Source organism: Danio rerio, chromosome 24, assembly GCF_049306965.1.
Source record: "Danio rerio strain Tuebingen ecotype United States chromosome 24, GRCz12tu, whole genome shotgun sequence".
Classification (NCBI taxonomy): domain Eukaryota; kingdom Metazoa; phylum Chordata; class Actinopteri; order Cypriniformes; family Danionidae; genus Danio; species Danio rerio.
Window position 1 is genome coordinate 43,911,614 of NC_133199.1, and position 25,887 is coordinate 43,937,500.

At 35.7% G+C, this 25,887-nt stretch overlaps 1 protein-coding gene across 4 annotated transcripts in view; it reads left to right on the forward strand.

Moving 5' to 3' along the window:
* kcnh2b (potassium voltage-gated channel, subfamily H (eag-related), member 2b) overlaps nt 1-25,887 on the forward strand; it is a 320,637-nt gene that overhangs the window by 10,812 nt on the left and 283,938 nt on the right. For 2 of the 4 annotated variants that reach the window (XM_073941219.1, XM_073941220.1), the window contains exon 2: nt 22,039-22,269. In XM_073941219.1, the coding sequence (XP_073797320.1) occupies nt 22,039-22,269 (231 nt within the window). Of the gene's footprint in view, nt 1-18,158; nt 18,421-18,538; nt 18,833-22,038; nt 22,270-25,887 lie in introns of those variants that run through there. The other 2 variants (XM_073941221.1, XM_073941222.1) reach the window with 2 other exon arrangements.

A 25,887-nucleotide genomic window follows, 5' to 3' on the forward strand; every position in this document is an offset into this window, starting at 1 on the left:
AACTAGCATAGTGCGCCATTCGCTGTTAAAAACTAGCATAGAGCGACATCTATTTTTAAAAACTAGCCTAAAATACTGTCTACTTAAAAAAAAAAAACTAGTCTAGAAGACCATCTTCTGTTAAAAACTAGCCTAGAGGACTCTCTGGCTTTAAAAACTAGCGTAGCGCACTGTCTGCTGCTAAAACCTAGCCTAGAGTCCTAAAACTAGTCTACAACACCAATCACAGTTAAAAACTAGCATAAAGCGCCATCTGCTAAAAAAAAACAATCTGCTGTTAAAAATCAGCCTACAGCACCATCTGCTGTTAAAAGCTAGCCTAGAGTGCCATCTGCTGTTAAAAACTAGCCTAGAGTGCCATCTGCTGTTAAAAACTAGCCTAGAGCACCGTTTGCTGTTAAAAACTAGCCTAGAGCACCGTTTGCTGTTAAAAACTAGCTTAAAGCTACATCTCATGTTAAAAACTAGCCTAGGGTGCCATCTGCTTTTAAAAGCTAGCCTAGAGTGCCTACTATTGTTAAAAACTAGCATATAGCGTCATATGCTTTTACACAAACTAGTCTAGAATGCTGTCTGCAATTAAAAATCTTCTTAGAGCGCCATATGAAGTGGAAACTAGCCTAGAGCGCCATCTGCTGTTGAAAACGTGCCTAGAGCAACATGTGCTGTTAAAAACTAGCCTAGAGCGCCATCTGCTGTGGAAACTAGCCTAAAGCGCCATTTGCTGTTAAAAACTAGTATAGAGCGCCATCTGCTGTTAAAAACTAGCCTTGAACACCATCTGCTGTTAAAAACTAGCCTAGAGCGCCATCTGCTGTGGAAACTAGCCTAAAGCGCCATTTGCTGTTAAAAACTAGTATAGAGCGCCATCTGCTGTTAAAAACTAGCCTTGAACACCATCTGCTGTTAAAAACTAGCCTAGAGCGCCATCTGCTGTGGAAACTAGTCTAAAGCGCCATTTGCTGTTAAAAACTAGCCTAGAGCGCTGTTTGCTGTTAAAACTAGCCTAGAGCACCACCTGATGTGAAAAACTAGCCTAGAGTGCCATCCGCTTTAAAAAACTAGCCTAGAGTGCCGTCCAGTGTTAAAAACTAGCCTAGAGCGCCGTTTGCTGTTGAAAACTTGCCTAGAGCGACATCTGCTGTTAAAAACTAGCCTTGAGCACCGTCTGCTGTAAAAAAAACTAGCCTAGAGCGCCATCTGCTGTTACAAATAAACATAGAACACTATCTGCTGTTAAAAAGCTAGCCTAGAGTACCGCTTGATGTTTACAACAAGCCTAATGCACCATCTACTGTTATAAATTAACATAGAACATTATCTGCTTTTAAAAACTACCCTAGTGTGCTGTCTTCTGGTAAAAACCTAGCCTAGAGCCTTCTCTGGCCTTAAAAACTAGCCTGAAGCGCTATCTGCTGTTAAAAAAAACTAGCATAGAGCACCTTCTGCTTTTAAAAACCTAGGCTAGAATGCTGTCTGCAATTAAAAATTAGCCTAGAGCGACATCTGCTGTGAAAAACTAGCCTTGAGCTCCGTCTGATGTTAAAAACTAGCTTATAGCGACATCTGCTGTTAAAAACTCACCTAGAGCGACATCTGCTGTTAAAAAGAAGCCTTGAGCTCCGTCTGCTTTCAAAAACTAGCTTTGAGCACCATCTGCTGTTACAAATTAACATAGAACACTGTCTGCTGTAAAAACTAGCCTAGAGCGCCATCTGCTGTTAAAACTAGCCTAGAGCGCTGTCTACTGTTAGACTAGCATAGTGCACCATCTGCTGTTAAAAACTAGTCTAGAGCGCCATCTGCTGTTTAACTAGCCTAGAGCGCTGTCTACTATTAAAACTAGCATAGAGCACCATCTGCTGTTAAAACTAGCCTAGAGCGCCGTCTGCTGTCAAAAACTTGCCTATAGCGCTGTCTACTGTTAAACTAGCATAGAACACCATCTGCTGTTAAAAGCTAGCCTAGAGCGCCATCTGCTGTTAAACTAGCCTAGAGCGCTGTCTACTGTTAAAAACTAGCATAGACCACCGTCTGCTGTTAAAAGCTAGGCTAGATCGCTGTCTACTGGTTAAAACTAGCCTAGAGCACCATCTGCTGTTAAAAAGCTAGGCTAGAACACCTTTTGCTGTTTAAAAACTAGCCTAGAGCGCCATCTGCTGTTAAAAAGCTAGGCTAGAACTTCGTCTGCTGTTAAAAACTAACCTAAAGGGCCATCGGTTGTTAAAAACCAGCTTCTGAATTGATTCCAATCGAGAATATCGTGATGCATTATGAAAACTCATAATCAATAGAGAATCAATTTCCCAAATTCTTTTTTACCACAGCTCTAATTAACCTCTAGAAGACCAGCTGGCAGGAGAAATAACCTAGTAACACCTGTATAATACCTTCCAACACACACGTGCAATTAGCCAGATTCGCTCTCGCCCTCGTTAAAGCCACACAAAGAGGATTTGCTGTTTCCTCTGCCATTGTCTTTCAGGTGTTCCGCTTTGCCAAATGCATTGTTCTGTTTTCTCTAGAGACACGACTTGTTCCTTCCTCACAGATAAAAGACGAAGATGAGTTCACTTTATTCCATTCAAATGCTCCTTTCTTTCACGGTGTCTGTAAGCGAGTCTGATCTGCTGTGCAGGAGAAATATTATAATCAGCCAGGAGTTTGAATGATTCAATATGCAGAAATCAGACACGAACATCAAAGAGCACAAGGAGAATCTATCTATCTATCTATCTATCTATCTATCTATCTATCTATCTATCTATCTATCTATCTATCTATCTATCTATCTATCTATCTATCTATCTATCTATCTCTAACTATCTATCTATCTATCTATCTATCTATCTATCTATCTATCTATCTATCTATCTATCTATCTATCTATCTATCTATCTATCTATCTATCTATCTATCTATCTATCTATCTATCTATCTATCCCTCCATCTATCCATGCATCCATCCATCCATCCATCATCTATCCATCCATCCATCTATCTATCTATCTATCTATCTATCTATCTATCTATCTATCTATCTATCTATCTATCTATCTATCTATCTATCTATCTATCTATCTATCTATCTATCCCTCCATCTATCCATGCATCCATCCATCCATCCATCATCTATCCATCCATCCATCTATCTATCTATCTATCTATCTATCTATCTATCTATCTATCTATCTATCTATCTATCTATCTATCTATCTATCTATCTATCTATCTATCTATCCATCCATCCATCCATCCATCCATTCAGTCATCCATACATCCATACATCCATCCAGTCATCCATACATCCATCTATCTGTCTGTCTGCCTGCTTGCCTGTCAGTCTGTCTGTTTTCCATCCATCCATCCATACATCCATACATTTATACATCTATCTATCTATCTATCTATCTATCTATCTATCTATCTATCTATCTATCTATCTATCTATCTATCTATCTATCTATCTATCTATCTATCTATCTATCTATCTATCTATCTTTCTATCTATCTATCTATCTATCTATCTATCTATCTATCTATCTATCTATCTATCTATCTATCTATCTATCTATCTATCTATCTATCTATCTATCTATCTATCTATCTATCTATCTATCTATCTATCCATCCATCCATCCATCCATCCATCCATCCATCCATCCATCCATCCATCCATCCATCCATCCATCCATCCATCCATCCATCCATCCATCCATCCATCCATCTATCTATCTATCTATCTATCTATCTATCTATCTATCTATCTATCTGTTGTTCGATCTATTATTCTATCTACCCATCCATCCATCCAAATACCACTTGACAATTCATGACAGTTCCATTGTACAATTTATAGTTACGTGTTTGCTTTAAATGTATATTTGTTATATTCTGTTAACTACTCATGACAAATATTGTAGTTTAAAGTATTTTTTGCATAAAGTCACAACAAAGGTGCCATGTTTTCAGACATGTTCAATGCAATATCAACATTTTACCTTCAGAATGAGTTAAATTATTTTACTGTACACAGAGCAGCATTATAACAGAAGCCTAACATCTATTTAGTCTGATAAAACAGTGCTCTTAATGCTTCCCATAGCTCTTTATATCTGTCTATCCACCCATCCATCCATCCGTCACTTGAATTATTCCCTCTATTTATCTTCTGGCTTCATAGAATAACATTGGATCAGTATTTAAAGCAACATTTATCTGTCTGCCTGTCTGACTTTTGAAATTATAACCTTTAAACATAAAAGCCTTTAAAGCAGTTTGAATCCATCATTCAGGCTGACATAAGAGTGTTTCTTTGACTGATTGTGCTTTGGTTTTTTATTAGCATTCGACTCAAAGGTGTTGGGGATCAGTTTAAACTCGAGCAAAGAGACAGCTGGGAACTGGAGAGATGTTAATTATAATGCATCAAGAGTGTTTTCTCTCTGATTCATTCATTCTTTTTTCCGACTCAACGCTTCGGTTTCTCTCAGTCAATCTCGCACTCGTTCCCCTCTGATGCATCTTATTTTTGGTGTGGTGTTTGTTCATTCTGTTTATAGTCTCAACACACACACACACACACACACACACACACACACACACACACACACACACACACACACACACACACACACACAGGTACACAATTGTACAGCTACCTTTATGGGGACTCTTCATGCCTGTAATAATATTTCTAATGTACAGACTGTATATTCTTTCCCTTACAGTACATTTGGCACACAAACATGCGCTCACACACACACACACACACACACACACACACACACACACACACACACACACACACACACACACACACACACACACACATACACACACACACACACACACACACACACTAAATTCACTCAACCCCTAAAGCAAATAAATTTTCAAAGTACTTCATTCTGTAGGTTTTATGAGCCATTTCAAGACCAAAATGTACTTGTATTGCTGTACTTGTGGTGAAATTTGGTCCTCACTATGTCAGGAATACAAAGTACACACCCACACATACTAAACCCAACCCTCACAGTAAACATTTAGCATTTTTAGTTTCAAAATTCTTAATTATGTGTGAATTATGAGCTGTTTTTCTTCCATGGGGACCTAAAAAAGGCAAAATGTACTGGTAGTGCTGTACTTGTGGGGACATTTGGTCCACAGAATGTTAGGAAAACAAGATGCACACACACATGTAAAACCCAACCCACACAGCAAATATGTGAATTTGCTTTTTTAGAAAATACTTAGTTATGTGTGAATTATGAGTTGTTGTCTTCATAGCAACCTAAAAAAATACTAAATTTACTGGTATTGCTGAACTTGTGGGGACTTTTGGTCCACACAATGTTAGTAAAAAAGATATAAACACTGACACACACACTAAAACCAAACCTCACAGCAAACAATAAACATTTTTACCATTTCAAAATACTTAGTTCTGTGTGATTTATGAGCGGTTTTTTCTATGAGACCAAAAAAAAAAGGCAAAATGCATTGGTATTGCTGTACTTGTGGGGACATTTGGTCCACAGAATTATAGAAAAATCAAGATATATACACAGACCAAACCGAACCCTCACAAGAAAAATGTACATTTTACTTTTAAAAATACTTAATTCTGTGTGAATTTTAAGCTGTTTTCTTTATGGAGACCTAAAAAGGCTTAATTTACTGGTATTGCTGTACTTGTGGGGAAATTTGGTCCTCAGAATGTTAGAAAAATCAAGATGCACACACACCAAACCCAACCCTCACAAGAAAAATGTGCATTTTCTTTTTAAAAATACTTAATTATGTTTGAAATATGAGCTGTTTTCTTCATGACGCCCTATAAAAGGCTTAATTTACTGGTATTGCTGTTCTTGTGGGGACATTTGAAGTTTTTTCCTCGCTGGTGTCACCACTGGCTTGCATGGTTCGGGATCTGTAGAGCTGAGCATCGATGGATTTGCTCTTCAGTGTTTGGATTTTCAGTAGTGATTATTTAACCAAGCTGAACGGAGCTAAACTGAACTGAACTTAAACACGGAAAAGTGGACTAACACTGTTTCAGTTTACTGTGATCTCTGACACAATCTTCATTGTAAAAGCGCTATACAAATAAAAGTGAATTGAATTTAATTGAATTTAGTCCACACAACGTTAGGAAAACAAAATACACACACTAAACCCAACTCTTACGTAAAAAAACAAACATAATTTGCACAAAACTTAATTCTGTATGTTTTATGAGCCGGTTTTCAAAAAAACAAACCAAAAAAACTCTCTCCAAAAGCTCAAAATGTACTTGTACTGCTGTACTTGTGGTGAAATTTGGTACCCACAATGTCAGGAATACAAAGTACACACCCACAAACACTAAACCCAACCCTCACAGTAAACATTTAGCATTTTACAGTTACGAAATACTTGGGGACCTAAAATAGGCAAAATTTACTGGTATTGCTGTACGTGTGGGGATATTTGGTCCATAGAATGTTAGGAAAACAAGATGCATACACACACACACACACACACTTATGTGTAAGTTCCTCTTCTCCAGCCCGCTCTGTCTATATGCAGAGCGCCTGTGGCTGTTTCTCGGATGGATAAAAAAGCGGCCGGCGTTCAGCCTGCTAATGGCAGACGATGAGACGATGAGAATCCCACAGTCTAATCTCAAGATTAAGGGTGCTTTTGTTGGAGTGCTCTTCCTTTTTTATTCCTCTGTGGTTTCTTCTGAAGTTCACACTATCTTCAGGACTTCATAGAAGTTCTGTTGGTCCAAGGAAAAACCTAAACACCTGCAGGATTGGACTGATAGTGGTGATTTTCCGTTAGATTATAAGATTAGATATCTGAACAATCTAAAGGCAACTTAAGCTACAGTTTTGAACTGAAAAATGAGCTATAGAGAGAGTTATATCAGTACTTAGCTGCAGGATGGCGGTGTGATGGCTCAGCGGTTAGCACTGTGGCCTTGCAGCAAGAAGGTCGCTGGTTCTTGCCCCTGCTGGGTCATTTTTGGCATGTTCTCCCTGTGTTGGTGTGGGTTTCCTCCGAGTGCCCCGGTTTCCCTCACAGTCCGAACACATGCGCTATAGGGGAATTGAATAGGCTAAATTAGCCGTAGTGTAAGAGTTTGTGTGTGTGTGTTTGTGTGTGTGTGTGTGTGTGTGTGTAAAATCAGTGTTTATGGGTGTTTACCAGTTCTGGGTTGCAGCTGGTAGGGCATCCGCAGTGTAAAACATATGCTGGAATAGTTGGCGGTTCATTCCGCTGTGGCGACTCCTGAAATAGAGACTAAGTTGAAGGAAAATGAATGAATGAGTCGTAGAATGACTGGTGCCAGCATTTGTGTTGTGGTGTGTTCATTTACAGACAGAACGTTAGTATTTTAATGAACAGCTTTTATCAGTTTTGCAGTCAAACTAATTTTTAATTTAGTATAAGTTGAAACTTTTGTTAATTAAAAAAACAACAACATTTTATTTTTTTTTACTTCATGATTTATTTTCTTTACTAAATTGTACACCATTGTTTCTAATTAAATCGGTTGATCTTTTTTAAAAACAAAAAATAAATAGATTTTTTAAATGTAAAGTTTTAATGATTTTGACTAAGTTCATTTGTAAAATATGTATAAAATTATTTGGCTATTTATTGTTAATCAGTAAATAACAGATTGTAAGTCTTTTTAAATTAAAATGAATTATGAAGTAGATTAAAATACAGGCTTCTATTAAAAATGAATGAAACACTTTGTATAGCATTTGTGCCTGAATTTGACAATGTTGTCAAATTTTTAACGTTTAATACATTTTTAAAAAATGAAATTAAAATAGTTAATATTAAAAAAAACATTAGTAGGCCAGGGTTTAACATTTTTATATTCTTTTTTAAAAAACATTAAAATATACAAAGGAAAATAATGAAACATTTGCATGGTCTTTTCATCATTTGTTTGTGAAAAACATAGTTTAAAATGAGGCTAAGTAATTAGTATTATTAGTAATTATTTTAAATCTGATTAACTTTCATTTGAGATTTCAGTTTTTTTAATTGTATAATGAAGAACTATTATAAAAAATATTAGTGTAAAAATAACTATAGATTAAGTTTATTCAGACACTATGCTGATTTTTTCTAGATTTAAATGTAATGTTTTTTAGGCTGAATTGAACATTTTAGAGTGTGCAGGGCTCAACAATAAGGACTGCCCGATGGCCCGGGGCCAGTGTGAGAGACACTTGGGACAGTAGACAGAGTCATTACTGGCCCGATCGGGGCCACCTTTTGTTAAACAATTTCGAACTTAAATAAAACAACTTCACATTTTCCATACTGCTCTTTTGTTAACACATAATTTTGCTCATTATACATATATTAACATTTTAAAAATAATATTTAAATAATTAAATAATTTTAGACATTATTTTTGAAACAATATTTAAAATATGTGGCTAAAAAATAGCTATTAAATTATATTTTTTCTTTGGTGGGAACAGTGAAAATTTTGGCAGGGCAAGGAAAAATCTGAGCCACTGGCCTGATCAGACCAGTAGAAAAAATCCTTAGTGTTGAACCCTGATGTGGCACGGTGGCTCAGTGTTTAGCACTGTTGCCTCACAGCAAAATGGTTGCTGGTTTGAGTCCCGGCTGGGCCAGTTGGCATTTCTGTGTTTGCATGTTCTCCCTGTGTTGGTGTGGGTTTCCTCAGAGTGTTCCGGTTTCCCTCACAGTCCGAACACATGCGCTATAGGGGAATTGATGAACTAAATTAGCCGTAGTGTATGTGTGTGTGAATGTGAGAGTGTATGGGTGTTTCCCGGTACTGGGTTGCAGCTGGAAAGACATAAGCTGTGTAAAACATATGCTGAAATAGTATTTGGTTCATTCCACTGTGGGCTGATAAATAAAGGGACTAAGCTGAAGGAAAATGGATGCATAAAAATTTAAGCTGGTCATGGCTACTGTTACATGAAAATATTTACATATTCACATCGCAACTTTAGCTACTTGGTGTTTAAATAGCTTTACCTCTCACTAGAAAAAAAAACACCATGTAAAAGTTACGCAAATGTTAAATGTGTCCACCAGGAAAAGGAAGAGCTTTTATCGATGGCAGTGAAAGTAGCATCTCTGTGAGCAAACGTCACCTCTGTATTCCACACCTAAACTCTCACCTTTTAAAATCTCCCTGCTGACCCGCCAAGCGTCTGTCATTTACTCAAGACTCAACATTTGCTTCTGGCCTTTATCTGACGCCCTTTTGAAGGTGCTAACATCCATCATGTAAAAGCACTTAAAGGATAAATGCAGTTGACACGACTCCTACTGAGGGGAAGAGATGCGCTGGAGGAGGAGAGTTAGATGTATTTCTCTGCTGGAACAGTCAGCAGTGCCAATATCTGTTGTCCAGTCCATCACTTTCTGCTCAATCTCCAGTCTTTTGTGCTTGGAAATACTTGGCATATTTTTGGTTTAGGCCTATTTTGTTTGGCTAATAGAGTACTGTTGCGACATATGTCATTGCATACTTTTTACTAGGGATGCTCTGATCGATCGGCCCGAGATCGGTGTCGGGTGATAATCACATTTTGGGCCCTATCATCCGGCGCAATGTGGCGCATGGCGCTAGCGCTTTTGCTAGTTTCACGTTGGCCCAAGAGTGGTTTTGAGGTGTTGCGCTACGCTGTTTAAATAGCAAATGCATTAGTGCTCATATGTGTGCCCATAGGCGTTCTGGTCCAAAAAGGAAGGCGTTCTGAGGCGCACTGCTGGCATTGCATAGATTTTTCATTAGACTAAAACAAACCCGGTCTAAACTCTGGCGCAGAGTTGCGCCTCGCTTACACACTGCTTAATACACACAAGAGAGCAATAGGCAAATATCTTTACATATGAAAAAAAAGTAAAATAGGATATATATATAGGATATAATAAGAATAGATATAGGATATAAATATAAAGGATTAAAATATTATAAAACATATTATTTTCTAGCCTACATAAATGTGAAAAATCACTGCTTTTATGTCTTCTTCATCTCGGGAGGCTTTTTCAGTTCATTCATAACAATTTGTATAATGTTATTATTATTAGCAGTATTATTTATTATATCCATATTTATATTTGTTTTATTAAAAACAAGCTTAGATTTGCCCACCTGTCAGGTTTTAGACCATATGGGGCGCAGCATGTGTTTTAGGATATAACTCAGTATTTTGAGCACACTTTGTTGTTATTGTTCATTTATTCGTTTGCTGGAAATTAGAACTGAATTTAGAAATAGTTTTGAAACGAATATTTGCGCTTAACAAACGAAATTAATTATTTAAAGACTAATTGATGTCTGCGTAAAGGTTTCCCTATCCAAGAGCGAAAGTGAAAGTAGATCCATATCTCTCATTCTCACGCAGTAGATGCTCTGTTTAACAGTTTTCTGTTAAAAAAAACTGTTAACTGTTTGCTTGTGAAATGCTCAGTTTTTCCACTTAGACTTACTTTGCGTCCTGTAAATAGCGAATGCGCTCTTGGCGTGACGCAGCTGGCTCTTAAAGGGAATGGGAGATGAGATTCTAATTGGTTTATTCTCAAAACACACCTATAACTCATTAAGAAAATAAACTCAACCCTTTTAGACCATGCGCCACGGCGCAAAGCAGATTTTTCCGTCCTTAAATTAGCAAAAATGCGTCCTGACACGCCCTGAAAGCGTTTGCGCCCTGCGCTTTGCGCTCTGCGCATGGAACATCAAAATAAAGCCCTTTATGACTAATTGGTACTCGCTATCACCTGAACCGATCGCAAGTGTCCGTTTACAGGTTTTCAAGCAGAGGAAGAGGCATTTTAACTTCTTATGCATCAAATATGCGCTTCAAACTTTTTCTTCATTGAAGCAAATTGAATTATTCTTCCATCATTTGCAATGTTTCCAAACTGCATTGTTAGTCATTTTTCTTATACATTTTTTATCTATTGTTTTCTGTAAAGTTGCTTTTGACTATGACGAATCCACACTAAATGTTTATAAGAGACTTGTTTAAGGTATCATATGCAACATCCTTCATTTATTCTCTTAGGAAAGAAAAGATCTGCCCTTAAGTATCATACTTAGAGGGGAACTGTGCTTTATGCAATGATAAAGTCATATAAAGCTTGAAGCATCAGAACTGGTACTCTGTATCATCCAATCACCATGACGAGGTATCAGTACTCTGTATCAGCTCCAAGAATCCTGATCGGAGCATCCCTATTTTTTACCACATATATAGGCCCAATCCCAATTCTACCCCTTAGCCCTTTCCCTTACCCCTCGTTTTACGCGTGCACGTGAAGGGGTAGTGGTGTCCCAATTCTCTTTAGCTTCAAGGCAAAGGGCTAAGGGCAAGGGGTATACACCCCTTCAAACGAAGACACTTCAAGCTTTCCAAATATATGTGTCTCATGTCTGTGTGTTTTGTTTTCGCGGAGTTTCAGCGCATTTTGCTGACGCGTTTCTAAAAACTTTTCAGGACCACACTTGAAACCAAGGGGTAAAAAAAAATTCCCAGAATACCCCAGCAACAGCTGCACCCGGAAGTAAGAAGATCAACAACTTAGTATTTTTTTGTCATTATTACGAATTTTTACAACAAACTAAACACGTTTTAATATATTCATAACAGCGTTTATGTTTTACCGTCATGGTATTAAAAAAAAAAAAAAAACGCTAAAATATCGTATTTTGCTTATTTAAAGGTCATTTTATGGCTGATTTTAGGACTGGGAGAGCCACAAACGCTGTTCACTGATGGAAACGGAGGTTCTGGTTCCTCTCAGGAGGAGGTTGTGATACAGTATTAGATGGATGAGAGATGCTTATTATCCAGACTGATTGCGCTCTGTGCTCCGTCATGGATAACGTCTACAACATTGTGTGCAAACGGACAGAAATCTGTTGCCGTTATGTATTTATCAGTAATGTGGTATGTAATGGCTCATTTCCGAACGTCTATCTTGCCTGTGTATGCCCCAGCACAGTTTATGACGAGCAGTGGAACAATTTATGAAGCAAAAACAAATAGGATCTGTATATAATGTTTCTGTGAGAGGAATGGAAACAGTGTGTGAATTATACATTGACTATTGGGGGAGGAGCAGCTGCTTTTCAGTAGTCTGTGTTATATATGCAAATGTGCAATTGTGCATACCTCGCTATTGACAACTGCAACAACCACAGTGTTTACTATTTCTTGCTTTATTTATTTGAATGTTTTTTATACACGTCATCGTTTTGCACTGAATGTTTAATAAATTAATTATGAATACAAGAGTGTTTAGAATGTGTAATAAAGGAAAACTGCACATTTAACAAAGAGTTTTACTGTTGCTGCAGGATATTGAAAAAATCTGGCATTACAATATTAAATTTTTCTGCATTACATATTGCAATATGTATACAATTTCACCAGATGACTTGAATAGCTCTATTAGGAAAGATTTCATTTATTTAGATGGATTGGGATAATCAAGTCTTTTTTTCTTTTGCAGCGTGTTTGCATTTATCATAATAAATTACAAGCATATAAGTATATGAGCAATTCCAGTGTTATGGATGTGACCTTTGCAGTAAAATCTCAAAACACAAATTCACATAAAAAGCATAGGTTAACATTATATTGAGGCAACTGTTTATATTTTCCAGAAACACTGACCACAGAGTTAAGGGACCAGAAAAATGTCCATCTGTAAACATGTTTTGTACTTAAAATGAGTAAAATAAGCATGCGTTATGGATGTGACAAAAAATCTGCAGGTTTACAGTATACAACATACTTTGTAGAAATTCTGTGGATTAAACTGCACAACCCAAAAGAAACAGTAGCCCCTTTCACACAGTGATACCGGTAAATTTCTGGAAAATTTCCGGAACGACTTTACCGGTATATTGAAAAAAGCGCTGTTCACACAGGCGAGGACGTTACGTAAATTTTCCGGAAAAGAGCATTCACACATCCATTCCAAATACCGGTAAATTCTGACATCATTCACCACAAATGAGCTTTAAACGGCTGCGCTTGTATTTGTAAACATTTGACTAAATTACAAACTCTGTGGATGATCAATATTGTGAACAACTTTTACAGGATCACTTTCTCATGTCGAGATGTTCATAATATGTGCGTGTGCAGGCGCTCATAGGCGCACGCAAAGCTTGAAGGTAAACAAACAACGGCTTATCATAAGCATCTCATCGATGATTATTTACACAGTTTACATTAAGAAGAACATACAGTATAAACGTGAACATAAGAACATATAAACTTCTGAACTTCTAGCAGCTAAATGTGTCTGGAAAAATATTCAAAGGCTTTTATTCTCACAAACCGCGCGGACTGCAATTTTCCGGAAAGGTCTGTATGTGTGAAAGGGGCTAATGATAATCAAAATGATAAGAGTCGGCTCACTATAAAACAAAGATGATTGATTTTATTTTATATTTTCACATTTATGAGGAAAAAGTGTCGTTATGGATGTGACATCTCTCCGTTATGGATGTGACTGATGTGAAATTGCCACTTGTTTGACTTTGGTAAATCAAATATAATAGATTGAAAACATTGACAGATACATTTTTGAGTATTTCTAAAGTACTGTAAAATAGTTGCTTGCCCAAAAAACCCAGAAATGGTTTCCATATTTGGGTGAAAACGTAATTTTTTTGATGGCAAGGTTGACATTTGCTTTGCTCATATATAAATACAACAGAGGCGTTAACTATCATTACTAATGCAGTGAGTCACACCCGAGCAGACAAAGACCTGCATAATGAGCTGCATAATGAGCCATCAGACAACTATGTGACTAAGAGTTTCAAGAAAGAATCTGAGAAAAAAAAACAAGTTTAAATATTTTGTTGTTGTTTGTAGTTTATTTAATAGCATCTCTCATATTTCTTTGTTGAGTATTTGCTGAGCTTCAGTTCATTTTAATGACGTGTTTTTCCTGACAGTCTACATGTTGCGCTCGTCTCATGCAGGCTATTTGTAATATCAAAGCCTTGTGGGCGTGGCCGCATTAACTCTTAATGAGCGCAGATTGAGAAACTAGACATAGCGTTGCTTTCATACTGATTCTTCTTGAAACTTCTTTGTTTTCAACATGCACTCACTGCATTTGAAAGTAGACACTTCAAGCTTTCCTAATATATGTGTCTCATGTCTGTGTGTTTTGTTTTCACGTAGTTTCAGCGCATTTTGCTGACGCGTTGCTAAAAATAGTTCATGGAGAGAGAAAAGACAGATTACCTACATTGTTTATTATCCTTGTTTTGCAAAAGCACACACGTTTTTTGTCATTGTGAGTGTACACATTGGAAACTAGACACCTAACAGAGTCGATTAGTCTATTTTGTCAAGGTTCTTGTTTTTGTTTCAAAATGTCCCAGTATTTATCCCTAAATCCTTCTTTAAGGAGCTGGACAAACAGGTGTCTTCTTTTATATGGAATAAAAGCATTCCACGAATTAGGAAAGCATTTTTGGGAAGTGGGAAGATGACTTAGGAAATATAGTTCCAGAGACAATCTGGCAATCGACAATTAAGCAAATTCACCCAACATCTATTTGCGTCAAACACGGTTTATTACAATTTAAGAAAATTCATAGGCTGCACTTTTCTAAAAGCAAATTGTCAAGAATATTTCCAGAAGGTGCCTCAGAGATGAGGCCACCTTAGGTCATATGTTCTGGACATGTTCACCCCTAAGACCACAGGTGTCAAACTCAGTTCCAAAAGGGCCGCAGCTCTGCACAGTTTAGTTCCATCCCTAATTAAACACACCTGATCAAACTAATTGAGTCCTTCAGGCTTATTTGAAACTTACAGGTAAGTGTGTTGAAGCAGGGTTGGAACTAAACCGTGCAGGGCTTCGGCCCTCCAGGAATTGAGTTTGACACCCCTGCCTAAGACCATTTTGGACTGCGGTGTTTGAGACTTTTTCTTATATATGTAAAAAGGAGATAAAGCTAGATCCAGTAATGGCAATTTTTGCTGTGACACCTGAAAAACCTTACACTACCAGCAGGTCAATTAAATGCACTAGCTTTCTTTTCTTTGTTGGCCCGAAGACTTATACTTTTGCAGCGGAAGTCAACTAAACCACCAACACATGCTAAATGGGTAGAAAATGTCATGGCATATCTAAAGCTTGAAAAACTCAAATATAGCACCCAGGGCTATAAAATAAAATAATAGATTCTTCAAAGTTTGGAGACCTTTCCTGTCATATTTTGAGAACAGATTTATTCCAAATACTTAAATTGTAAGCCAACCCACCCCTAAATCTTTTTTTTTTGTGCCTATTACCTTTTTCTTTTTAATTAATATTAATTCACCTTGTATTTGTTTTCCAATTTTTTTTTGTACCTTGTTCTTGTACATGTTTGAGTTGCTGTTTAAAAGTTCAATAAAAAGATTTGTCTACTACTACTATTACTAACAGAGTCGATTGATAAACCTGTACGATCAAAACTGAAAATGTGATTTAAGTTCATTTCAGCTTAATGAGGTAAAAACTTGTCAGACCATGTATACCCGGTCTTCGACCCCAGAGGGTTAATAATATTTTGTTGCTAGATAGGTAATATTAAATAACTATGTTTTTGCACATAATTTAAACTCTGCAGTCTTTTTTAATCTGTGTGCTTTGCTTAAACAGTAGAATACAATAAGCAAGGAGATTACCTCTTCGTGAGCGAACTATGAATGAAATTAAAAACAATATCTATAATTATTAATGAAAGATGACTTGTTTAAGATGTGAGTAAATTACATATGAGAGAAAAATACCGAGAGTAAATTCAATACTACACAGTAGTGTCAAATACTACAGTATAGCTACCATCTGATATAATGTGATGAATAAAACATGCGAGTTTGTAAATGCACCTGGAAGCGGCTTAAAAAGTGCTTAAATTTATCTTTGAAAAATGTGTTAGAACCTGGATGTGAATGAGTGGTGAATGTTGTGATCTGAGAGAGACAGATGGACTGAGAGCAGGTCAGAGACGCATACAGTATGTGTGTCTGTGTGTGTGTATACGAATGTGTGTGTGTGTTGTCTCGGTGTGCACAGCTGCTGAAGGCCGCCAGAAACAGAACCAGTCTCTGTTGTGATTGTTTTTCCTGTTGCCCGGACGATGGTGGCTGAGCTCGTCAATACTGCGCTGCTGTGCCACTAATTACCTAATGGTGGCCACTGCTAGACAAGCACAGCCCATTAAAGATATACATGTCATTTGTGATGCCATATGCTTGTACATTCAATTGGTAGTGTTTGCGGAGAGGGGCTGTTCTGAAAAGGGTGTTTTTGTCTCTTTTGTTGTTTTTCATTTAGCTTATTTGCTCTGTTACTTACTGTAATACACCTAAAACAGATCTCAGTTAATGAGAAGTCTCATCTGTGGTGGCAAAGGGGTTAACTGAAAGAAAATGTACATTGTAAAAGACAAAGTAAATTAAATTTAAACATATTTTTTCCACAAAAAATATTTGTTGGCATTTGTTTGAACTTCAGAACTAAAATATAGTGGTATAATTATGAATAAAACAATACTTAAAACAATAATACAAACTTATTTTAAAACATTGCAAAATCTGGATGTTTCCCAGAAATGGGTTGCGGCTGGAAGGGCATCCACTGCGTAAAAACGTGCTGGATAAGTTGGCGGTTCATTCCGCTGTGGCGACCCCGGACTAATAAAGGGACAAAACCAACAAAAAATGAGTGAATGAATGAATTATAATGTATATGCATTTATTATATCTTCACTTTGTCAGTTTTGTCAAACTATCTTGTGGACAGGTGTTGAGAATTAGCAAGTCTGCTAGCTAAAACACCTAAACAAATGCATTTGGTTGTCCAGTGTAATATGTCCATGTCAAATAAATAAAAATAAAAAAGTAAACATCACCATGAACATCTTTATAAAGGCATAAACACATTAAAGTTGTTTATTTGCTGAAATTTATTATAAATCAGTGTTATTTGTATTTATAACGTATATTTATAAGGTCTTTAGTATACATTGTGAAAAGGGAAAAACAATAAATCAATGTATGAATGCTGTAATGTTTAAATAAGTTTCTCTTAAAAATGTGTGAAGCTCATGTGACCATTAGGAAGAACGCAGCATCTCATTTCTCAGAGGATGCGTTCTCTGTTCTTGTGGTCTCCCGAGTTCTTTCTTCCGAGGTAATTTGGCAAGAACGGTCTTCATAAGAAGATGAGTTCGTTCTCATCGTTCTTGGAATTGAGAGACAGGGAATATATGGCTGTTTCTCAATATGCGTTCTTCAGCGGTCTTGCGTTCTCGTGTTCTCGTGCAACGTCATCATCGGCTGCCTAAGTTCAGTTTCAATACTCAAGACCGCAAGTACGGAGGACGCGTGAAACTTCCCGGATGTGATCTTGATATCGAGGACGCACCGATGCAGACTTGAGCACCGAACTCGCTCTGGAAATCCCAGAAGTCATTGCGACTGGAGGTGGGAAGTGCAGCAACTTAATTTAGATTAATTATTAAAGTTCAGAGATATGAATTATTTACCTCAGAAGCTTCCCTTAATTAAACGGTGAAAGTTAACATTAACATGGACATCTTAATATAGGAATAAACACATTAAGAGTTGTTTGTTTGCTGAAATTCGTATTAAAATTTGTTTTATTTATATTGTGCAGAGCATATTTATAATGTTTTTATGCAAAGTATATATTTTGAAGAGGGGGGAAACAATAAATGGTTGTATGAATGCTGTAATGTTTAAATAATTTCCATTTAAAACACGTGAAGGTCACGTGACCATCAGGAAGAACGCAGCATCCCATTTCTCAAAGGATGCGTTCTCTGCCCTCGCGGTCTCCTGAGTTCGTTCTTCCGAGGACACCTGGCAAGACCGGTCTCCACAAGAACGCAAGTCCGTTCTCTGCGTTCTTGGAATTGAGAAACAGCCTATATCATTCACCCAACACAAATCTGCCTGCCACTGAGCTATACATATCCAATCAGGCACCTCACACACACCAGTTGCAGATCACCCCTGATTACATTAACACAGCTGAAGCTGTTCAGAATTAATCACACGGACTATATAGAGACCATTTGCTTTACTGGGTCTTGTCTAGCTGTTGTTGTCATTTTCTAAGTGGTTTCCTTGTGTCTTGGCATCCTGTGGATTATCTTGTATATTGCATATGCTGGTTTTTAATTTAACCTTGTAACCAGGTGGATCATGCAATATTTTTGGATGTTTGAGGTGTGAGAACACAATGGCAAATCAGCAGTGTTTAGGAACACACTCAACAGTGCTCAAATTTAAGCTGGGAATTGTACTGAACTTTTCTTGCTATTGTGAATGCAGCTTTCCTGAAGGCCACTTAAAAATCAAGGTTTTACCCTGTTTAATACTTTAGAATCAATCAAACAACTTTAAAATCGCACACTTTAAGACTTCTTTCTGTAAACGACCTCTGTTTTCATAACGCTGCTCTGTAACTTTCGCTCTAGAGATGATGCAGAGACGGATGAGTTTGCTTCAGTGACACATTAACAACAGAAGTCCATTACCGGGGGTGAGTGGAGTTTGAAGAGGGCGTCCAGGGCCGAGCGACTCTCCTCACAGTCCTTGAACAAGATTTATCACTGCTACTTTCCCGAGGACACCCAAATATGGGATGGAAATTACAAATATGGGAGATTTCCAGTTAAGCATGACACTCGCAGTCTGCAGATCCAATGCATTACTGGCTAATAAAATCACCTGACAAGCCCTTATCTCCAGTTCACCGGCTCCTTCTTTGAGCGAGACCTATTTAATATGGGCTTCCTTGCATTTAACACCATTGTGACTAGTTTTCATTTAGGAGACTAGCTTGATATGCAACTCCACACTTAAATTTCAGTGTGTACAGTTAAAAATGCATTGCTTTGGGTTTTATTGTAACTTGTGCAGTTCATTTTTAAAACATCATTATGTGAGAAACAACAATCAATAACTGTATATATACTCACCGGCCACTTTATTAGGTACACCTTATTAGTACCAGGTTGGACCTCTTTTGCCTTCAGAACTGCCTTAATCCTTCATGGCAGAGATTCAACAAGCTACTGGAAATATTCCTCAGAAATTTTGCTCCATATTGTCATGATAGCATCACACAGTTGCTGCAGATTTGGCGGGTGCACATGCTTGATGCAAATCTCCTGTTCCACCACATCCCAAAGGTGCTCTTTTGGATTGAGATCTGGTGACTGTGGAGGCCATTTGAGTACAGTGAACTCATTGTCATGTTCAAGAAACCAGTCTGAGATGATTCAAGTTTTATAACATGGTGCGTTATCCTGCTGGAAGTAGCCATCAGAAGATGGAGACACTGTGCTCATAAAGGGATGGACACGGTCAGCAACAATACTCAGGTAGGCTGTGGTGTTGATGCTCAATTGGTACTAATGGACCCAAAGTGTGCCAAGAAAATCTCCCCCACACCATTACACCACCACCACCAGCCTGATTCGCTGATACAAGGCAGGATGGATTCATGCTTACATGTTGTTGATGCCAAATTCTGACCCGACCATCTGAATGTGGAGCAGAAATGGAGACTCATCAGAGCAGCAACGTTTCTCCAATCTTCTATTGTCCAGTTTTGGTGAGTCTGTGTGAATTGTAGCCTCAGTTTCCTGTTCTTAGCTGACAGGAGCGGCACCCGGTGTGCTCTTCTGCTGCTGTAGCCCATCCGCCTCAAGGTTGGACGTGTTGTGTGTTCAGAGATGCTCTTCTGCAGAGCTCGGTTGTAACGAGTGCTTATTTGAGTTACTGTTGCCTTTCTATCAGCTGGAACCAGTCTGGCCATTCTCCTCTGACCTCTGGCATCAACAAGGCATTTGCGTCCACAGAACTGCCGCTCACTGGATATTTCCTCTTTTTAGACCATTCTCTGTAAACCCTAGAAATGGTTGTGCATGAAAATCCCAGTAGATCAGCAGTTGCTGAAATACTGAAAAATACTAAATAAAAATATTGAAATAAATTTTAATAGCCTGTTTAAAAGTTTAAAAACTATATCAACATACTATTGCTTTTATCAGCATTGGTTTTATATTTTTATTGTTAAAAAAAAAGATTAAAATGACCAGTGAATTTCCTGTAAATATACATGCGTCAGAATGCCACAGAATTTTGATTGACAGAAAAATAAAGAATTTAAAAAATATTTTTTAACAAAAATCTTGTTTACATCAAGATTCAACTTCAGGTTTGGATATAAACATGAGCTCGATTAATTTGACGTTTTGAACGTGTTCCACCTAGTTCAAGCATCCTCAGACTAAATCACCCATTAACTCTTAACTAGAAATTTAATTAAGCGTCATGCATTTCATTGAACATTGCTGACTCCGGTTTCTCCTGAAAGGCGTTCCTGTTTCCCGGTTTTGGCTGTGGGTTTTGATTTGTCGTCAGTGTTTTGTGTCCCGTGAGAGATGACAGAAGGAAAGAGAGTTGTGCAGCTCTTCAGACTCTTGTGTTTTTAGCAGCAGTCATCCGTCTCTCCCTTATTGCTGAGGCTCTTCAGCTCACTGACTCTCAGCTAGTGATTTAAACACCTTCTGTGTGATTTGGCACAGAGTCCCATTTGACGGGTCGTGTGAAGGTCAGTCCCATGTGTCCGTCCCGCAGCACCTGTGATAATGTGCTTTTACTGTCAGACCATTTTGTGTTTGATGTGTTGATCTGATGCTTCAGTTTAATGCCTTTTACATGTACACTTGCTAGGTTTTGGTATGTGGTTTTGTTTATTAGGTTGCAAAAAAAGCTAGAGGTTATCAGTAACACCAAGTTGAAAATACACGTAATGATCATGTTTTGTCATCATCATCATCATCATCATCATAAAATAATTGATTATATTATTTTTATTGTATTCCATTAATTTTGAATTGTATTTCCTTTTAAATGTTTTGTTTTATTTTTATATATTTTTTTATTTTATATTACTTTTGCATTTTTAATTGTTTTACCTTTTCAAATGTTTTGTTTTATTTGACTTTTTGTTTAATTTTCTTTTCAAATTTGAATAGTTTTGTCTTTGATATTTTATTTTATTGTTTTCATTGTATTTTATTTATTTTTATATTAGAATTTTGTCTTTTGAAATATTTTTTTATTTATTAGGAATAGAAAATTATGTATGTATAACGCAACTCAAATCTGTATGTCTTTATTATTAAGTGAAATGAAATATGAAATGTCAGCATACTTTATTTGTTTAATTAACAAATCTTTACATGCATTTTATATTTAATATTATTTTTCTAACTTTTTCTTAATTTATTATTTAAATAAAAGTTTATTATTATTATTATTATTTTTATTAATATTATTAGTTTATGTTTGTTTATTTTTTTATTTTATTATGTATTATGCAATTTTATTCTGCAATATGTAATTTTATCATTCAAATAACATTCATTTAACTTTTTTATTTAATTCAGTTATTTTTAATAACATTTATTGTTGTTATTTTTATTATTATTATTTACTTAATTATATTTTATTATTTTTACATTTTTACTTTATGCCATTATTTGTCTGTTTTATATTTAATAATATTGTTCTAACTTTTGTCTTATTTAATTAATATAATAATGAATATAATAATAAATGTTTTTTTTTCATTTTGTTTCATGCAACTATTTTTATATTTTATTTTACATTTTTACATTTAATAATTTTAATGTATTTTTCTTTTCTTCTTTAATTTTAATTTAATTTAAATATTTAATATGGTATTATTATTATTTTATTTTTTTATTTGTTTCACATTCAGTTAAATTTATTTTATTTTAATCTTTAATCTTTTATTATTTTTTGTTTTTCTTATATTTTATTTTATTTTACTGGTAATTTTCTATTCAGCCATTATACACATATATTCTGCACTCCTGAACAACACGTGGCCCATAATGATTCATATAACATAAGAGTTTATTTTCTGTCTCCCACACAGGTAGAAAGTTCATCATAGCCAATGCGCGGGTGGAGAACTGCGCCATCATCTTCTGTAACGATGGCTTCTGTCACATGTGCGGCTACACCCGGGCGGAGATCATGCAAAAGCCCTGCACCTGTAACTTTCTGTACGGCCCACACACCAAGCGGCTGGCTATCGCGCAGATGGCGCAGGCGCTGCTGGGCTCCGAGGAGAGGAAGGTGGAGATTGCGCTCTACAGGAAAGACGGTAGGAGCTGTGCTTTATTAATAATCCAGCGTTTCATTACACACTTCTGGATGAACATGTGATAAAGCTAGTGTTTGTTTGCTGGTTGTTGGCCTTGATAGGTTTTAATGCAAAGCAGACTAATGGACTTGATTAGTGTTGGATTTGAATTCTGTGTCGTTTGAAATGTAATCAGTGTGCATTTGTAAAGCAAATAGTTAAAGGATATATTCCCTAGTGGTGTTTAACAAAGCAAGGAAAGTTTTCACAGTATTTTCTATAATGTTTTATTTGGGTAAGTTTGGCTGGAATCAAAGCAGCTTAAAGTTTAGTTTAGTTTAATTTAACTGCTTTTAAGTTAATATTATTATCCCTCTTAATAACATTACTCAATTGTCTACAGAACAAACCACTGTTGTTGACTGCCTTGCCTAATTAACCCAACTTGCTTTGCCTAGTTAAACCAGTTAACCTAGTTTAACCTTTAAATTGGAAGGAGCCACTTTTATTGAGTCCAGAGTTTCTTTACATGCTTCTGAATGAACATCCACTGCTAAAGCAAGAGCTTGGCTGTTGGCTATGACAAGTTTGATGCAAAGCATGTGCAGATTGTGTTGTTTTTTGCTTTAGTGTTGGAACAGATTTGTGCACAAATGTTGGTTTGTTTTAATTGTTTGTCATTTGCTATAATACCAAAATAGACCTTCAATTGTAATTAGTAAATATATATATATATAAACAAACAAATGGTTTACTACTTAATTTTGTTAACATTGTTGTTTATATTTGTATATCGGTTTATATTTTATTAAATATGAAATTATTAAATCAGCATCAACCAATAACAACATAAATTTGACTAGACTGAAAGATGTATTTCTTGATCTTGGGGGAGAGAATGTTGAATTGGGATTTGGATTAAAGAGAGAGAGAGAGAGAGAGAGAGAGAGAGAGAGAGAGAGAGAGAGAGAGAGAGTTGTGTGAGAACTACAGCCACATTAGATCACATGCTTCTAAATATCCAGATAGTTACACCACATTTTATAACTTACAAATGCAAAAGAAGCTAGTCAGAAACATAATTACAAACCATCTGGATGAATGCAAAGTGATTCTTCTTCTAATATTTCTTATTATTTTATTTTATTAAATAATTATTTTTTATTATCATTATTTTTTATTATTTTGTATTATCCTTTATCAGTAATTTTTTAAGAAGTGGGGTTACTTTAGAAATATTCCACTTTTTCTTCTTCGTCTTCTTCGTCTTCTTATTCTTCTTCTTCTTCGTCTTCTTCTTCTTCTTCGTTTTCGTCTTCGTCTTCGTCTTCGTCTTCGTCTTCTTCTTCTTCTTCTTCTTCTTCTTCTTCTTCTTCTTCTTCTTCTTCTTCTGCTTCTTCTTCTTCTTCTTCTTCTTCTTCTTATTATTATTCTGTGCAGTTTTCTTTGTGCTTAGTCCAAGTTTTTGCCCAAAACCCTTGAAAGTGGTGTCTAACAGGGCAGTTTTATCAGGCGTATGTAGCTATAAGTTTAATAAGGGGTCAGTTTTTTTTTTTTATTTATTTATTAATTTTTTTAATTTAAAAGCATTTAAAATTTTCTTGGAGTTTCTTCTAAGAAAATGCATTAATGTAAGTTTTGACAGGGTTTCCACAGGTCATAGAATTTCTGAAATGTCATCGAATTTTATTCCAGACATTGAAAGTCAGAGAACTTGTATTTTGTATCCAAGTGATGGAATATCAGAAATTTTAGTTTGTTCCTTTTAATTTGTAGCAGATTTTTCGTTGTATTGTTTCATGCCTGCTATAGTTTGTTTCAGTATTTAATTCCTTTCATGCTCAACAACTTAGATTAGATTAGACTTTAGATTAGATTAGACATTAACTTTATTGTCATTACACATGTACAAGACAACAGAATGCAGTTTAGGTCTAACCAGGAGTGAAATAGCAGCAAGTGCAGGATATACAGTTGAAGTCAGAATTAATATTTTTTTAAATAATATTATTTTATTATTTCCCAAATGATGTTTTACAGAGTCACAGTATGTCTGATAATGTTTTTTCTTCTGGAGATATATGTCTTATTTGTTTTAATTTGGTTGGAATAAAAGCCATTTAAAAAAATATTTTAAGGTCAGAATTGTCAGCCCCTTTAAGCAATATATTTTTTCAATAGTCTACAGAACAAACCATCGTTATACAGCAACTTGCCTAATTACCCTAACCTGCCTAGTTAACTTATGCTGTGATCATGGCAAAGATAAAATAAATCAGTGATTAGAAATGAGTTATTAAAACCATTATGATTAGAAATGTGTTTTAAAAAATCTGCTCTCCGTTTAACAGAAATTGGAGAAAAATTAAACGAGGGGGCAAATAATTCTAAGTTTAACTTGTAGGTATAAGATATACAGTGCATTTAGAGAAAAACTGAGCATTATATACAGGTTGTATTAACTATGAACAGATTTACAATAGATGAATATATGTACAGGTTTCTATTAATAATCAGAGGTTTGCAGATATGAACATAATTACAAATGTAAATGTACAGTGGGTATGTACAATTCAAGATTAATTAGTGCAACATTGTGCGTTGAATATGTACAATTTTATTTGTGCAAACATTACAGAATAATAACTAAACTGGATTGCAGCCACTTCAGTCAAACACAGTCAAATGATTAAGTAAAAGAATAATAATAATAAAAATAGTAACACTTTATGCATAAAATAATCAGTTAAATGCAGTCATCAGACTTTACATGTTAATGAAGGCTGACGTGTCAGGATAATATAACATTTAGTTTAATTTCTGCAAAATGATATTCAAGCTAAAACCATTTTAATATTATGCAAAGCACAAAACAGTGACCTCTTTTACATTCATTATTGGTCATGAAAATCCAGTTTATTAGTCGGGAAATTTGATATCTGGCTTAATGGACGAACCATGGTTTACTTGTTTGTTTTTGCACAGAAGTTGTCATTTGACACGATTATCTGTTTATTTTTTTTATTTTATTTTTTCAAATATCATTAGCTATGCATAAAGATGAATAAAGATTCGCTGTTTTTGTTTATAATCATTTTTTATTTATTTATCTATTCTTTAATTTTAATGTATTACATTGGTTAAAATTAAAAGGGTTAAATAAAATTCTGTTTAATTTAAGTTTATTTGTATAACACTTTAAATATATTTTAATTCAATTCAATTTGTTTCCATGTACTGGGTTGCAGCTGGAAGAATATCCGCTGCATAAAAAACTTATGCCAGAGTAGTTGGTGGTTCATTCTGCTGTGGCAACTTTAGTCAGGGACTACTCAGCCAAAGTAAATAAAATAATTGTATTGCACTTTTCACAGTACTTTTGGTTCCAAAGCAGCTTTATAGAAGAGGTACATGTTATTATATTACAATCAAAATAATAAAGGAGTCATTCTAAATAAATAAATAAATAATAACAATAATAAAAATAATAATTCAATTTAACAGCAATAAAAATGTGTATATATATATATAAATATTTTTACAGTATGGAAGTAATTGTCATTTTTGTATGTTATTCCCTGTGTTTTTTATTTATTTTTGGCTTTTTATGAGATCACAAACATGATCAGCTCTGCAGAA